The 16,943-nt window shown below is 53.2% G+C and overlaps 1 protein-coding gene across 1 annotated transcript; it reads right to left on the bottom strand.

Annotated features, from left to right (window-relative positions):
• Nucleotides 1-641: 641 nt before the first annotated feature.
• Nucleotides 642-15,231, bottom strand: TBC1D22B (TBC1 domain family member 22B). The gene is made up of 13 exons (XM_010177508.1): nt 15,177-15,231; nt 13,274-13,587; nt 11,809-11,988; nt 11,249-11,319; nt 10,484-10,612; nt 9,972-10,037; nt 8,546-8,660; nt 5,059-5,063; nt 3,202-3,306; nt 2,791-2,866; nt 2,346-2,473; nt 1,519-1,614; nt 642-1,031 (listed from the first exon to the last, which is right to left on the bottom strand). Exons 2-13 carry the CDS (start codon nt 13,548-13,550, stop codon nt 903-905), a joined length of 1,377 nt encoding a protein of 458 aa, XP_010175810.1. The 5' UTR covers nt 13,551-13,587; nt 15,177-15,231; the 3' UTR covers nt 642-902.
• Between the last annotated feature and the right edge of the window lie 1,712 nt (nt 15,232-16,943).

Below are 16,943 nucleotides of genomic sequence, written 5' to 3'. Positions count from 1 at the left end.
TGTACATCTTTGACCCATATACACAAGAACACAATATACACACAACGCCTCGGAGGAGCGGGGGCTTTGCAAGGGGGTTTTGGGAGATGCTGCTCCCTTGCCAGCCCCCCAACCCCTCCCTGTACCTCAGGGGGCTGTACCGACAGCACATCAGTCACCCAAAGTCCCGTCAAGCTGGCGTGCATCATCCCAACCACACGTGGATGGAGTGGTGACCCCCTGGGCCGTGCCCTGGGGGAGAGGGAGGCAAGAAGGATGGAGTGAAGGAGAGAGGGCGCAGGCGCGAGGGGCTCTCTCGCAAACCCACAAAGTGCTTGGGGGTCTCAGGACCCTGGGAGCAAAGTCAGGCCCTGAGAGAAACTTCTTGCCCTGGTGCCCTCGGGGGGAAGGTTTTTTCCAGCCAGGCAGGTCTCTGATAAGGCATTTTCATCTGGGAGTTGGAGTGAACGGTGGCAGAAGAGGAGGGGAGCAGACGGAGCAGTGCACGTGGTGGCAGTTTAACACGAGGCAGCGAAGGAAGCCAAGGTGGTCCCAGCTGGACAAGCCCAGGGCAAAGGGGTGGAGAGGACAGGAGGGCTTTGTCCTCGGCTCAGTTAAATCTGTAAAGCTGTCCCCCACGTCCCCCACCCAGCCCCTTCACACCTCTCTCCCTGGCTCGAGCCACCAGCACGGCGTGAAATACTGCGGGTGGTTGGAGTGGCACATCCAGGCGCGTGGAGCGGCAGACAGGCACACGTTAAAGAGTTAAGACAAGAGTCAATGTGAGCTTTGTACAGCGAGGAGCAGCTCCTGGCCAGAGCATCCGAGGACTTGGAACGACAAAAAAATGCCACAGTGATCAGATCGGGCCAGGACGAGGAGGAGGTGGGCACAGGGGAGAGGAGAGAGTCGAGTCCTGGCACCTATCGGCGGTAATGATTGGGGGCATCTGCAAACATGTACTTGAGTCTGTAGGCTTCTGCGAGCAGGAGTCCAATCTCTTCGTTACCCCAGTGTATCGTGGGCAGGTTTTGTAACAACATCAGAAGGCCCTGAAAGAGAAGAAGGTGCTTAGTTTGGGGTTGTTGAAGGCAAGAGTGCAGCTCCACAACAGGCTCGGGGCCGGCACGACCAGAGGCAGCAGCACCCAGTAACTTTCACTCTCCACACTCAGGTCTGAAAGGCTCAGAGGCAGCATTAAGATGTGGTTGTGTCTAGATCTGAATTAGTGAAGCACCTCAGATGCCCTCAAACCTCCTGAGATAAAGGTGCTACCACAGCCAGACACCAGAAGGCAAACACGAAGAGATTTACCATGATCAAAGCTCGAGCCTGGGGAAGAGCTGGTTATGGGATGTTTGAACCCTCCAACAGCCCAATTCTCTGTCCTGAGGACTTTCAGGCAAAGATCCTGAGACTGGATGCTCTTGGAACCAGCTCTGATATAATGACTGACCATGTCCATGCTGGAATCCCAACCAGAGCAATTCCTCCCCTCTATCCTATGGAATTACCACCCCCCCCCTCCCAAGGACTTACTTGGAAGTCTTCCTCATCCAGGATCTCCTTCCGCCACTTGATCAAGAAGGCGGCGCAGACGTACAGGTGGAAATGTGAGAATCCTTCTGGCTCCGACTGTGGACAGTAAAACTCTGGGTCAGCTCCTGCAGCTCAGCTGGATGGAGTGTGACTTCCCTAAAGACAGATGTCCCAGGGCCACCCATCACCCAAGTGGTTTTAAATGTCCCAGGGCCACACTGCTTTAGAATCATAGAATCATCGTGGTTGAAAAAGACCTTTAAGATCATCGAGTCCAACCATAAACCCCACACTGCCAATTCCACCTCTAAACCATGTCCCTGAGCACCTCATCTACCCATCTGTTAAATCCCACCAGGGAAGGTGACTCTACCACCTCCCTGGGCAGCCTGTTCCAATGCTGCACTACCCTTTGGGTGAAGAATTTTTTCCTCAGATCCAACCTAAACCTCCCCTGGTGCAACTTGAGGCCATTTCCTCTTGTCCTGTCACCTTCATCTGGGAGAAGAGACCCACCCCCACCTCTCTCCACCCTCCTCCAAGGGACTTGGACAGAGCCAGAAGGTCTCCCCTCAGCCTCCTTTTCTCCAGGCTCAACACCCCCAGTTCCCTCAGCCACAAGGGAACTCAGCACACTTGTGCTCCAGACCCTTCCCCAGCTCCGTTCCCTTCTCTGGACACGCTCCAGCACCTCCATGTCCTTCTTGGAGTGTCTGTTTCCCTCATCTCCCCAGCTCCACGGTGCTGCCAGACCTCCAGCCCCCTGTGTGCAGGAACTGGCCCCACAGTGACCAGCCAAGCAGGGGAGGTGGCAGGAGCCTGCGTACCTGGTAGGTGTCCCAGAGGCGGATGGTGCAGCGAAGAGGCAGCTCCCTCATAAGCAGATTGTTCATCCAGCGAAAGGCAAACTGCAGGTATTCGACCTCGTACTTCCTAAAGTGATTATGTACCTGCTCTGAAACAGCACATTTCACTTACAAACCTGGGGACCGTGGTGTCCCAGCTCCCACACACAGCACTGCCACCCACACCAGCTTCCACACACCTACAGGCTGAGACCTTGTTCTCCCAAACACCTTCACCCCTCACCCTGTGCTACCTGGCCAGCAAAACCCCATCCCCAGGAGGTTTCTGGCTGACCTCACCCTGCCCTGCTTCCATAGTGCTGTAGGCAAGTGTCTACCCCTGCCCTGAGGGTGCCACTTGCCAAAGAGACCTCCCACTGTTGAGACAACAGAGGCTCCAACCTGCTCAGATCCCCTCGTCACCTACCATCGATCCGGCTGACCAGCTCCTCCAGAGCTTTGACTTTCTTCTGGATCCCTGGCTGTGCAAAGGTGTAGTTATCCTGTGGGGAGAAGCCACGAGTCAGAAGCAGCAGCTCTAACAACAGCTAGAAATGACCAAAACCAGATCCCCAGCTCCACAGGGAACCGAGATCACCATGAGCCAAGGAGACGTGGCTCTTGAGCACCAGGATCTGCCTGCTGTGAAGTCCCTGGCTGGGCCAGCACTGGTTGGACAGTCACAGCATCTTATTTCCCCAGGATTTTACCCGCAGGTTTTGCTTAGTGAAGGAGCAAAATCTGCTGGATGCTGAGATGTGTAGACACAGAGAGAAGATGGCAGCACTGTGACCCCAGCAAGGGGAGAGAACCCTCCGCAGCCGCAGCAGACGCTCACCTGGATCCCATCCAGCAGCTTGCTCATGCACCAGAAGCTGTCGGCTTCAATGCTCCGTAAAATATCCTGTGACAGGTTGGTCACGTCAAAGTTCTCCACATCCTCCTCTGTAAAATGGAGAGGGAAGAGCATCAGGAGGATGAGGGACACCAGGAAGCTCACAGGACACACTGAGGGGCTTTATCAATCCAAGGCAAGAGGCACTACAAGGCTCCCTGCGTGATGTGTGTGGCCTGCCTGGCCCAGAGCACAGCACCCACACACTGACCTGCTTCTCCAACCCCAGCAAAGGGCTGAAGGACCCCAAAAGACTCAGCAGTTGTGATGTGAACCCAGCCCAGCTCCTCAGCCCAACTCCTCAGTGCCACTGCTGCTGTCACCCTTCTGGAGTGAGGGCTTTGCATGGACAAAGCTCCCAGCATATGGGATCCATCTTGCTGGAGCCCATCCTGCCCTGGGTGACAGAAGGTCTCTGCCAGCTGGTGGCACCACAGGGAGAACTGGGAGAGGTGAATCCATCACTGGAGACAGAAACCAGGGAAGCCAAACACTGCCCTTGGCTTGGGGTAGCACAAGGGGGCTCAGTTCTCACTCCCAGCTAGATTCATCAGCATCATCTCAGGACGTGAAGGACAACAGAGGCACCTAAAACGTGGCTGACAACTCTGAGGATCCATGAGGAAGAACTGCCAAAGCCTCAGAAACCTCTCCAGGAGAGCAGGACTCCCAGGCACAGCTGCAAGAATCCAAAAATAAGCAAACATCTTCCTGGAGAGCAAAAAGGCTCAGAGCTCAGAACCTGACAGTGGGGCCACATGGCAGAGACACTGCTCAGCTTCACTGAGCTTCTCCTCCTCCCTGAGCCAGGCTGACAGGAGAGCTCCAGCGAACAGAAGCAGCCCCATGCACATGAGAGCCTGGCTGCAGAAGAAGCAGAAATTGGTGTCAAGCTTGGTTTTCAAACCCAGTGAACTGGGGGTCTGAGAGAGCAAGGGTTAGTGGCAGCTCTGTCCCCAAAGGGTACTCACAGAGCACAAAAGGCTGCCCTCGCTTTTCAGTGGGGTTATGAACCCCCAGGAAGGGTGAGGGAGATCAGATGTCTCCAGGGTGGGATGGTGGTGATGCTGGCTGAGTTTGGAGCAGTGATCACCTGCTCCAGGCCAGGATCACCTTCATCTGGAGGCTGTAGAAGGCAACAGGCATGGGAAGGCAGTGGAAGCCAGGGAGGAGACCCAGGTCTGGCCCTCCTGGCTTGGCTGACCCAGCAGCTCCCCCTCTATCTTCCTCGGGAGGAGAGCGCCTGCCACACTGCTGCCACGCTGCTAAATCAGATCAACAGATCCCAGGGCTAAACTGGCCCATTTCCAAACCCAGAGGCTCAGAAATCCTAACAAGCATCTTTGATCTTCCTTGAAAAAGAGCAAGAGGGAGAGGATGGGGCTGGGAGCTGGAGCTGAGCCACCCCCTTGGCTCAGACAGGCCGCAGGGCAGCTGTCGCAGGCTGGCAGCGCTGTGAAAACCCACTGACAGATCCTGCCCACAGGAGGATGGGAACTGCAGAGTCAGGGACTCCAACACTGCTCCCACCTCTGCTCCTCCTCCGGGGCAAAGCTCAGCTCCAGAGCAAACCATCATCAGGACAAGCAAAGGCATCATTAGGGACAAGCAAAGGCTTCACTCGGCATCAATCTGGCAATCATAGAATCATAGAATCCCAGACTGGTTTGGGTTGGGAGGGACCTTAAAGCTCATCCAGTTCCAACCCCCCTGCCAGCAGCAGGGACACCTTCCACTAGACCAGGTTGCTCAAAGCCTCATCCAACCTGGCCTTCAACACTTCCAGGGAGGAGCAGCCACAGCTTCTCTGGGCAACCTGGGACACTGTCTCACCACCCTCACACCAAAGAATTTCTTCCTCACATCTCATCTCCATCTCCCCTCTGCCACTTTCAAGCCATCACCCCTTGTTCTCTCACGCTCTGCCCTTGGCCAAAGTCCCTCCCCAGCCTTCCTGGAGCCCCTTCAGGTACTGGGAGGCCGCTATAAGATCTCCCCAGAGCCTTCTCTTTTCCAGGCTGAACAGCCCCAACTCTCTCAGCCTGTCAATCTTGTAGTGCAGAAAGAGCAGCAAAGCTGTTTTCCAGCTGCAGGTCATCATCCAAAACTATCCACCCTTCTGCTGCCTTCTCCACAGCCACTCTCAGATATTTCAGGCAATGAGAACAGTGTGCAAGATCTGTGTAACACCCTAGATAACATCCCCCACAGAGGGTGGGCAGGCAAAGGAGTGGGACAAAGCCACGTGTGTACAGACAGGACTGGTGGGAGAGGGGAAAACCTCCCCGTGCAGCTCCAGGCATAAGGACCGTGATGGAGAAGGGGATGTGGTGACCTGGCCAGGTGATGGGGAACACCCTGCTGCTTGCAGTGGTATGGGGACAAGAGGAGCAACCCTGCCACCACCTTGGTGTCAAAGCAAACCAGCAGTAGGAGATCCCCAGCAAACACAAACAGAAAGGAGCTCTGAAAACAAGCCAGGTCACAGGAGCGTGTGGCTCAGCACGAACATCTGCTCAGTGGCATCATTAAAGAGGCTGCACGGAAAGGAGTGAGATACTCAACATATGGCTCTGACAGGGACTGAAAATGAGCCAGTGGGATGGTGACAGCCACCTGCAGCCAGGCTGAGAGCAGCCAGGACACCACTGCCAGTGTCACCGGGTGCCCAAGGGTCGCTGGGGCTCGGGGAAAGCAAAGTTCCTGCGAGTGACATTTCAACAGGGCTGAGGGTTGTTGTCACAGAAGGGACATCACAGTCCCACTTGAACCTCCACCTCAAATGGCACAGCATGATGGATTAAAAGTCTACAGTGAACTTGGAGAAGGGGACCAGCCTGTTATTGTAGGTGGGACTGCAATGAGAGAGGCCATGAGATTGAACAGCAGATCAGGGTGACAAGCCTGGTGTTGTGCTGAACAGCTAAACCAAAGTCAAGAGCTTGTGAACTCCCAGCTCAGCACCACACACACCATGGACCCTGGAGAGCTGTGCTGGTCCTGCTGAGCCCTTCCAAGGCTCTGACACAAACATCCCAGGGAAGATGGTGAGCAGCTCAGCAGAGGAGCCACTTGTAAGCACAGTGGGTCCCTTCTGGCATCTGGCAGTCAACAAAACACTTGCTCTGAAAGGAGAGTAGGGGCAGCAAACCCAAGAGGTTTGAGGATCGAGCCAGTTTGGTTTCCCAAAGCTGGTTTTCATGGAAAGGTGAGGGGAGCATTTCCAGGCTGGTTGTACACACCTTGGAATGTGGAAATACCCTCAGATGACACACAGGTGTACGAGCCCTCAGTGGCTCCGTGGGCAGGGGCTGCCTGAGCCAGACAGATCCTTCCCTCTCCAGAGGGAATATGGCTTGAGGAATACAAGCAGAACTTCCTTTGAACAAGAGATTCCCCACGGAGAGGCGAGTTGTCCTTTGGACAAGGATCACCAAACTGTGCAAGGCTTCTTCTGGCTCTCCTGCTGCAAGCACTTGGGTGCAGCACAGACTTGGTCGATCCAGGGATCCTGATAATTAGTGATCCAACACAGAGAGCCTCCAGACCTGTCTCACCCAGCACCAGCTCTTCAAGGGTCTGTCTACAAAGGCAGCTGTAAAGAGCCAACGTTCCAAACCAGCAACTTAAATCCTGTGGCAAAAGGGGTTACAGGACACTGAGCACTGACAGTTCTTTCCCACATACTCCCAAGGCAATTACTGATCTTCTCCTTCATCTCCTACACAGCCAGACCAGGGAACAAGTAGCCACGGAGACAACTTGTGACCCAAAGGCTGGGGCTTTGAATCCCAGGCTCTGGGGATGCAAGATGTGTGATGTTGCTCACCCAAACTCAACTCATGCAGATGTTTGGGGTTTTTTTTTTCGCCCTCCAACACAAGTTTCAGAAATAGCTGGAAACAGGAAGGCCACATTCAGAGAGAAAGCTTCAGCTGGAGGAGAAAACAGGTCTGGAAGATGATGAGAAGCAAAGCTCCAGTGAGAGGACAGGTGTGATGCAGCAGGAACTCTGCAGCCACATGCAGACAGCTGAGCCCCAGCACCCAACATGGTACAGGATGGCAAGAAGCCACACCAGGTACCCACAGGCAGCTCTGATGCTTCAGACCAGCTCCCTTCTTGTGCTGATAACTCACTGTGTGCACAGCTCTGCTTCTAACCCAATAAATCAACCCTCAGCAACCAGCCTCCAGCAAGACTAAACACCACTAACGCCTCTCAAGCAGTGAGTCACAGGAGAAGCCACTCAAAGGGAACCTGCTCAGACCTGATCCAACAGGCTCTTGACCTCCCAGGAAAGGGAATTCACTCCAGTTGGTAGCAGAGCCGCATTTTGTGCCTTCTCCTTCAGGCTGTGAGGAGCAACAGCATTTCCTAGGGATCAATCCTGATCACAGCAGCTACCACAGTGGAAACCAAGGTGGCTTACCTCTTTGCAATGTCCTCAGAAGAGGCAGATCAGTATTAGTTTACCAAGCCTTAGCTAAATAGGGGAAGGATTCCACTGACTGCAACAAGCTTTGGATCAGACCTTAAAAATATTTGTTCAACAGGATTTCTCTGTCACTAATACAGTCTTATAAATTCTTTTTTCCTCCTCTTGACAGTGAAAACTGAAAGCCTTTAGGCATAGGGATTAGAGCATCCCAGCATCAGTGTCAACCCCAAAACACAGCTAGAGCTGCAGAAAGAGTAAAAACGCTCTGGGTGGAAGTGACTTGATCTCTGGCTGAAAGCAACTGGCTGAGAAGAAATCCAGAGGCAGCAGGGAGAAGTCAATTTGCTTTCTGAAACTCTCAGCTTGAGAAACACACCTGTATTAGCAGCATACGACAGGAATCTTTAATTAAATAGTTTATTTTACATTCTCAGCAAGGTCTCTTTATACTTCACTCATTCCTCCAAGGCCAAGAACTAGCTCCAAGCCCAGGCTTTGAGAGCAAGACCCTTCTCCAACTCTATATATCAGGGCTTTGCTGAAACTCCCTCAGTGCCTAAAATATCCCATTCTCCTCCAAGCTGTAAGGACGCTGAGTACATTCAAATTGCAAATCCACCCTTAGCACTTCAACTTCGTGGAGCTCAATAAGGTTATGAAACTTAATTCAACAAGGGAAAGATACAGGAAGAGGTCAAGATGCATCTCCAGCCTGGCACAAGTGCTGAAGGAAGAAGGCATCACCCCCTCCAGCAAGGCAACCTTTTCTGATGCCAGCACTTCACACCTTTGCAAACACCGTGGTCAAGAGGCAGCATCAGGATTCAAACAGCAAATGTCACTTACCAACATACTCAGAGAGGAACACAACAAAGAACGGAGTGACCAGGTCATTGATTCCCTGTACGTAGCCGCTGGCTGGGTGTCGAATGGCCCAGATAAACAGGATTCTTTCAAAGATCTAGGGAAGAACCAGGGAAAGCAGGTACCTGCATTAGCCATGCACAAAAGGAAGGCAGGAAAGCATGACTGCTAAGCTCAGGGAGCAGAGATCATGCGCTGACAGGCTTTTCTGCAGCAATATGGGGAAGATAAGAGGCAAGCAAGTCTTAGGAGAGACTCCTGTATCATCCACAGATCCCCCTCAAAGGCCAGATCACACTACACAGAACAAGGCAGCCCAGGCTTCTCATCAAAGCCTCGGCTTGAGGAACTGCAGACTCAACCTTTCAAGATCCAGGTGGCTTAAGACCCTTCCACCCCAAGACAACAGCTTGCAAATCCCTTACTTGACAAGGAGACCAGCTCCATTGCAGGTCAGTCTGCACTGGGGAGGAGAATTGTGCCAAAAAGGGCCATCAAGGGCTCTTTTGGGGGCTTTTTTGGGCCTTCCCCAACTGGGAAAGCAGCTCATCTGTGCCACAGGAGGGATTGAAGAGTTGTGTAGACATAGTGCTGAGGGACATGGGTTAGTCGGGGACTGGTCAGTGTTGGGTTCATGGTTGGACTCGATGATCTTAAAGGGCTTTTCCAATCCAGACCATTCTGGGATCTGTGAAAGCATCGATACAGCCACAACACTGCCATGGCCACACGTGAAAACTGTCTGCTCTGCAGATCTTGGAAAATAACGCGTGTGCTCACCCACCCCTCAGCAAAAACTGACCTTGAGCTGTCTATTAGCAGAGCTGGACACCTTGCTGAACATCACGTGGGAAGCTGAGGCTGCTATCAGCACAGTCCTCCCAGCAAAACATCACAGATCCCCACAGTTCCCAACGGAGCAGCCTGCCCCCAACAACCAATGTGTTATTTCCAGTCTGCCTCAGCCCACCATGCTCTGACATACCACAGACATGCTGAGCTTGCTTCCAAAGAGGACAGATGCCCACACCTCCTGGCCACCTCTCAAACCCACCCTTGCCCAGGTTTCTCACATACTGCTTCACACAGAAAATGTTTCATAACAAAAAAAAGAAGTGATCTGTTCTGGTTCAAATGCCTTGAATTTGGCATTTGAAACATCTCCAAACAAAAGCTGCAAGGTCTTTTATCAACTCTTGGCTACATCTCACAAAAGAGCTGATCTCATAACCCCTGAGCTCCAAGCCTGATGTCTTTCAGAAAAACAGGGCATTTTCAGCAGGTACTTGCAGCAGGAGCTGTCAGCCAGGGAAGTTTCACTGTAGCTAACTCACTAGTGGCAGTGCTCCTCTAACTCCACACACACACCCCACAGCAAATGTGGGGCAGGAGCTTCACTCCCCCTTACCTCCTGGACAAGCGGCTGCTGGAAGAGGGGGATGAGAGGGTTGGTCCTTGGAATGTCGATGTGGATCTGGAAGAGAGAGGGTGGGTTACACACCAAGGGCACAGTAACTCATCACAAGCTAACGGGGAGGGAATCCAGACCTTGGTGTCCCCCCAGGTGAGAGCTGCACTTGCTGACAAGCACACGGAGAGCTACAGATGGCAGTTACACCAAGAAAATCATCTACAGTTTTATCTCCAGTCTCCTCTGCTCAGCTGTAGGGAGATGACCAGAGCTGGGAAAGAGCTGAGGTCTAAAATCTAGTTATTAGATTGATTTAGGGAAGGCTTAAACTAATACCTGTAAGAAGATGGACAGAAACATGGTGCCTTGTCCTCCAAGGAGAAGAATCCTCATAGCTCCAGCTAGAGGAAGTCCTAGCATGACCACATCCATATGGACAAGCAGCAGCAAGAGGGAAGAAAAGGATATAACCAAGGTAGACAGCCAGGCAAGTAGCAGAGGGCTCGTACCTGTCGGTAGGTGTCTTGATGGTGCTCCTCGTTCCGGGAATCGTAATACTGCTGGATGAACCCAAAGTACTCCTCCCGCTTGCGCTGCAGAGTCAGCTTCCGCCGCTCCATGTTTGCGGGGAGATAACCCTGCGGTGAGGAAAACTGTGTCAGGACAGAACCCTCTTTTCCTCACCACAAACCATCCCCTGAAATCCTGCCAGTCAGCTGTGCACCTGGAAACATCAGGCACAGAAACTCAGGAGCTGGGGGAAAAAAAACTTTGATGGGATTTGGCTTTCCCAGCCCCTTGACACCTTCACCGACCTTAGAGCAACCCAAATTCCTGGGACTTGGCTCTCCCAGCTCCTTGACACCTTTACCAACCTTGGAGCAACCCAAATTCCTGGGATTTGGCTTTCCCAGCCCCTTGACACCTTTATCGACCTTGGAGCAACCCAAATTCCTGGGATTTGGCTTTCTCAGCCCCTTGACACCTTTACTGACTTTGAAGCAACTCAATTTCATGGGATCCAGCTTCCCAAAACAGAGTGAACTACACATTCCCAGCACCAGTCTGGGCTTTGTGCCCAAAGAAGATGTAGCAATTACAGTCCCTAACCAAAAAAAAAAACCCCAAAAAACCAACCTACAGCTCACACGTAGGCTGGGCACAGACACAACATCAGCAAACTTGGTTGCAGGACACGTGAAGGTCTAGGAGTGCATGTCCCTGGCTTGACACATTGCCCCCCAAATTCCTGTGTCACAGCTCCAAGTACTCACTGAGAGGAGACGCCACGTCACGGGCCGGACCTCTCTGGGCACACCAGGCCAGCTGCATTTCCTCAGCTCATCTGCAAACGGACAGTGGTGGCAATGGATTAGATCCTAGGCACGTCCAGGCACCACTACACCTAGAAGGAGAGGAAAGCCCAGTCTGCTCCTGCAGGCTCTGGAGACACTGAGCCTCCAAGGAAGACTCCACATTTGCAATGACTGGGGATGATGTTGGTTTGCAGCAAGGGGAGGAGAGGTGATTTCAGCTCAGCCTGGGTACAGAACTGGCTGCAGAGGCTCTGATGTGCCGGAGTCTCAGTTCTCATGCAGAGCCCAACAGCCCCCAGTGATCACAACCATCATTTGTGAGATGGAGAAAGACTGGGAATAGACAGGGAGCTGGTGGAGGATGTTACCACCTTCCAACAGAGCAGCTCATGCAACCATCCCACTTGCTGCAACTGCAGGTAGTCATTTTTCCACCCTGGAGCAGACCCGATTACAACCTGAAGCATGCAACAAAACCCCCTCTGCCCCCCACTTCCCCCCCACCCTGCCACACTCACCCAGGTCCGTGTTGTGACTGGAAAGGAGCTGCCGGAACTTCTCCAAGCGTGTTTTCTCCCTCACTGTCATGGGGGGAGCACCCGAAGCGTTTTGGTCAGAGATTCGGGCGACGAGTGGAATGACGGGCCGAAGGGGAAGGGACTGCTGCTTCTGAAGGGGGGTCCTCACACAGGCCTCCTCTGCAAGGAGCAAACACTGCAGTGAGGCAGGGGAGGAGACAGCACCTCTCCAACCCTACCTGGTTCCTCTGGACACTGGCAGAGACCTGTCACTGCAGATTTTACCCTTCTCTTCCCCAGCCCCAGCAAATAGAGTATCACTCGCTGACTCTGAGGGATCAGCGGGTTCACAGGCATCTGTTTGTGGTTCCTTCAGCACTTCCCCCTGTTTCTCCTTCCCATTTTTTCTCCTGCATCCAGACACCAGTGGATCAGGTTTCCCTCTTCACATGGGAAGCCATGGGCAGAAGGACATAGGAGATGAGGCAGAAGGAGCCCTTGGGAATCCCAGAGGAACTGACCTTCAGATCTGACCTTCTCATCTCTCATTTAAATAGTGATCAAGCTAATTGCTAGCACAGAGAGAGGAGGTGATGAGCTGCCAATGCCACCTGCTGGGTTAGTTACACAGCACAGGCAGAGTGAGCAGGGGCTGCTGCTGCCCAGTTCCCTGCCCAAGCTGTACTGACCTGGGCTCTGCAGGGCCTCATCCAGACCTTTCCTAAGAGCAGCACATGGGGCCACAAAAGAAGCACATGGTGAGCAACCCCAAGCAAGAATTTAACAGTATCTCCACAATCCTTTAGCACCCAAAATCCCAGGATCCTCTCGGACAGACATCCCTGCATGCAGGATACTGAGCAGCAGAGAGACTGAAGTGTTTGAGGAGCGGCTGAGGGAACTGGGGTTGTTGAGCCTGGAGAAAAGGAGGCTGAGGGGAGACCTTCTGGCTCTGTCCAACTCCCTGAAAGGAGGGTGGAGAGAGGTGGGGGTGGGTCTGTTCAACCAAGGCCCAAGGGACAGGACAAGAGGAAATGGCCTCAAGTTGTGCCCAGGGCAGTTGAGATGGGATGTGAGGAAGAATTTCTTTGCTGAAAGGGTTCTGAGGCATTGGAAGGGGTTGCCCAGGGCAGTGGTGGAGTCCCCATCCCTGGAGGGAGTGAAGAGTCGTGTAGACATAGTGCTGAGGGACATGGGTTAGTCAGGGACTTGGCAGTGTTGGGTTCATGGTTGGACTCGATCTTAAAGGGCTTTTCCAATCCAGACAATTCTGGGATTAAGGTGAGGAGCCCAAAAATGGCTCCTTGGAGTACAGGATGCTAAAAGGAGGTGAAAGCCTCTCTTGGGCTTACGCGTTGTGCTACAGCCTCTCACCCTTAATGTATGAGTAGCAGCAAGAGGCTGAGTTCAGCGGTCAACCAGGACCACAGCAGAGCAGGAGGCTGCTCCTGAAGTTGGTTCTTACCAGATGTCCTGGAGATCTGTGCCTCGCTGCTGGACTTGATGACCTTGCAGTTGGTAGGCATGTCACTGAGAGCGGACTGGGCTCGCTCGGGTTTTGCCCGCAGTTTGCTGTGGTTCTCCAGAACCTGGGCTGCCGTGGCTTTGGCCACTTTAGAGTTCAGAGTTTGCAAAGAGGAAGAGGAAGAAGAGAAGTCCTCATCTTCATCATCACCGATGTCCCAGGCATCACTGGTGTTACGGGCAAACTCATGAAAGCTGGAGGCCTTCTTGCTTTTCATAGGCAGCGCGTTGGCCTTGGAGCGGTCCTTGATGAAGCTGGAAGCCAGAGAGAAACAGTATCAGAGCCACACGCTGTAAGACAAGTCCCTTTTCTTTCCTTCCCTATATCCTCGCTCCAATCAGCCAGTCCCTTTTTCCCATTTCATAAAATCATAGAATCCCAGACTGGTTTGGGTTGGGAGGGACCTTAAAGCTCATCCAGTCCCAACCCCCCTGCCAGCAGCAGGGACACCTTCCACTAGACCAGGTTGCTCAAAGCCTCATCCAACCTGGCCTTCAACACTTCCAGGGAGGAGCAGCCACAGCTTCTCTGGCCAACCTGGGACAGTGTCTCACCACCCTCACACCAAAGAATTTCTTCCTAATATCTCATCTAAACCTCCCCTCTTTCATCTTAAACCCATTTCCCCTTGTTCTGTCATTAACTTCCCTTATGAAACATCCCTCCCCAGCCTTCCTGGAGCTCCTTCAGGTACTGGGAGGCCACTAGAAGGTCTCCCTGGAGCCTTCTCTTCTCCAGGCTGAACAGCCCCAACTCTCTCAGCCTGTCCTCACAGCAGAGCTGCTCCAGCCCTCGCATCATCCTCGTGGCCTCCTCTGCACTGGCTCCAGGTCTCTCTTGTGTTGGGGCTCCAGAACTGGACGCAGTATTCCAGGTGGGGTCTCAGGAGAGCGGAGCAGAGGGGCAGAATCACCTCCCTCCACCTGCTGCCCACACTGCTTGTGATACAGCCCAGGACATGGTTATTGGCCTCTGGGCTGTGAGCGCACGTTGCCGCTGTTGTTCCTCCTCCCAAACCCAAGGAACACATGAAGTCTCTCTGGGCTGCCAAGAGGCAGAGCCTGAGCTGGTAGGACAGCTGGGCACAGAGGCCACGGTGGCAGCAGACAGCTGGAGAGGTGCCAGGCTTCCCAGCTCAGAAGGGCAAAAAGGAGAGACGTACAATTCCTCCAGCTCTGCCTCCCCCTACCCGAGAGAAAACTGGTAGATTAACACCCAAAAAAAGTGTCATGACCTGGAGAGAGGCATGTCAGAGGTCAGACAGAGCCGGTCTGCGCTCGTGGACACTCCTGATCCAGCTGCGATCGCTCCCAGCAGACAGACCAGCCTGGTTCTTTTCTCAGGCACAGGAGGAGCCTTCGCATTTACCCTTAAGCTACAGGAGTCAAAGTCCACACCTGAAGCGTCACAGAAAAGGGGGAACCTTCACTGCTACACAGCACGAGATAGGGACAGGGAGATAGTTCAGATCAGCTCTGCCTTTTCCTGCCAGGAAGGGGAGGAATTCTGCAGGCTCACAGAAGCCAGGTAGCTTTACCTCCCCTTCCCTTAGTTCTTCCATCTCCAAAGGGGAGCAGAGGGCCCAGACACCACTGCTAAAAAATACACCTCTCTCCTTTGATGTGGCTGGTACGATATGGATCTCTGAACACAAAGGGTGCCAGCTGATAAGCTTTCCCTGCAAGCTTTCACAGAACTCAAGACATGACCACATGCCACTGCTGCCCTTCTCCACTGGAACATCACAGTGCCAGGGGATGCTGGAGACCTTCACCTACTGCAGGACTGAGCCCAAAAACCTGCAAAGCCTCGTGGTTTGTGTCTCCAGAAGAAAAACACTTACTTTTTGGTGAGCCGGGGATCCAGCGGAGGATGCTGTGCTCCATAGACAGGTTGAATGCTGCAGGAAGAAGGTAGAAGAAAAACAGATGACAATGCAAAAAGCCACAGAACACCTACAAATGATCTCCTCAGCCTAAACTGGGGTCACACTTCTTGCCTGCTCTTGGGAGCTGAATACAGACCAAAAGCAACTTCAATAACCTTCTGTCTTCAAAGCCTTAGATCCAAAGTGCCACATTCAGCTGAAGATTTGTTCTTTGCAGCAGCAAAGAGAAGCCTTGTTTAAACTCTTAGGCTCTCTCCAGCCTGAGCTGGGATTTGAGATCTGCTCTTTTCTGCACCACTGGGTCACTCCGAGTGACCACGTGTCTCAGTCCCTCTGCCTTAAACACCAACGTTCATTCTCTTTTCCATCAAAGGGATTTCCAGGTTTGGAAATTTACACTTCCCAGTTCCTGCAGGACATGGAAATACTCCAGCCAGTGGTGCTGGGGCTCCTCCACAACACACTGGAGGGTTTGAACACCACGCTGGCCCTCAGGCTTGTAGCCAACACTACAGTGAAGCAGCTTCTGGTACGTTACAGGGTTTGACTCAGGTCCAAATCTCAGCTTAATCGACTACTTCCTATGTGGCCTGAAATGAGTCACCATGTCTCAGTCCCTCGGGTCCCCTCCCTGTGGGATGACACTAGCAGGACAGGGAGCCTGAGGGCTGCAGGCACTACACGGGGAGCATCACCTCAGAGAGGAGCTACTACACGAGTGCTCATCACCAGTTTTACATGCTCTGGATGTGAGACAGGGATCCTGAGTTATTACCTCCATTTGGGTGACTATTCACAGCCACCCCACTCTGAAAGAGCATCTCTGGAAAACAAGTCCTCCCCATCCCCTGGCACACAGCACAGTCCCACATCCCACGGCGGAGACAAGAGCCCATTCAGAGCTGGCACACAAGGGACAGGCTCCTCTTGGGTCAACAGAGCTGGCCTGGTTTCCAGGAGCTGCAGATGGTGCCCGGCAGTAAAACGAGCAGAGCCAGCCGTGTAGGAGGGGAACAGCAGCCTGGTGCAGCTGGAAAGCACACTGGGAACCAGTTGGATGTTGGGGAGGTGGCAGCAACAGGACCAGCTGGCAGGGGAAAGATGCAGAGATCGAGGGCAGAGGCTGGAAACAACCAGAGCACAGAGAGATCCTGGTGGTGAAGCCCAGCGAGGGGTGGGCTCACACTGCAGCAGCCATCCCTCGTGGCTGGAAATGCTGAAAAGCCTCACTGTGTTTATCCACCAGCAATCAAGCCTAGGAAAGAGTTTGCTGACTAATTAGCATCGAGGAGTCAGGACAGCTATTAAGCAGTGGCACCCCCGTGGGTGGGCAAAGCAAGCAGATTATCAGGAGTAAGAAAAACAACCCCTCCAGATCAGCACTGCTTCCCAGTGACTCATGGCAGCTCCTTGCAGGAGAGGAGCTGGCAGAGCCTCTCCAACACCCAGCTCCGAGCTCACACCGTCTCGTGACGGCAACTACGACGCTGCTCCTCTCCACGCAGGGATCCACGTGCTGCTTGGATTCACGTGTGAAGGCCTGAAGTTCATGAGCCAAACAAATGATGTGTGTTAGACACAGAGGAGGGGATGTGGCAGCCAGCTCTGGGGGAAGAAATCCTTTCCTGGAAGCAATCGGTTGATGCCTTCGATGGCAGAGGGTCCCACCTCCCAAGCAGTTCTTTTTAAGGAATGTGAACCCAGGATCCCTCAAACAAAGGG

This window comes from Antrostomus carolinensis, unplaced genomic scaffold, assembly GCF_000700745.2.
Source record: "Antrostomus carolinensis isolate BGI_N321 unplaced genomic scaffold, ASM70074v2 scaffold31591, whole genome shotgun sequence".
NCBI lineage: Eukaryota > Metazoa > Chordata > Aves > Caprimulgiformes > Caprimulgidae > Antrostomus > Antrostomus carolinensis.
Note: the sequence above shows the minus strand (reverse complement) of the source record. Positions and strands in the feature narration are given on the sequence as shown.

Bases quoted from the DNA above. Each gene is read 5' to 3' on its own strand.
- TBC1D22B (XM_010177508.1), bottom strand. From the start codon at position 13,550: ATGAAAAGCAAGAAGGCCTCCAGCTTTCATGAGTTTGCCCGTAACACC. The intron at 8,661-9,971 runs GTAAGGGGGAGT...GTTCTTCCCTAG, and splicing joins AGCAGCCGCTTGTCCAGGAG to ATCTTTGAAAGAATCCTGTT. The intron at 1,615-2,345 runs GTACGCAGGCTC...TACTGTCCACAG, and splicing joins GCCTCTGGGACACCTACCAG to TCGGAGCCAGAAGGATTCTC.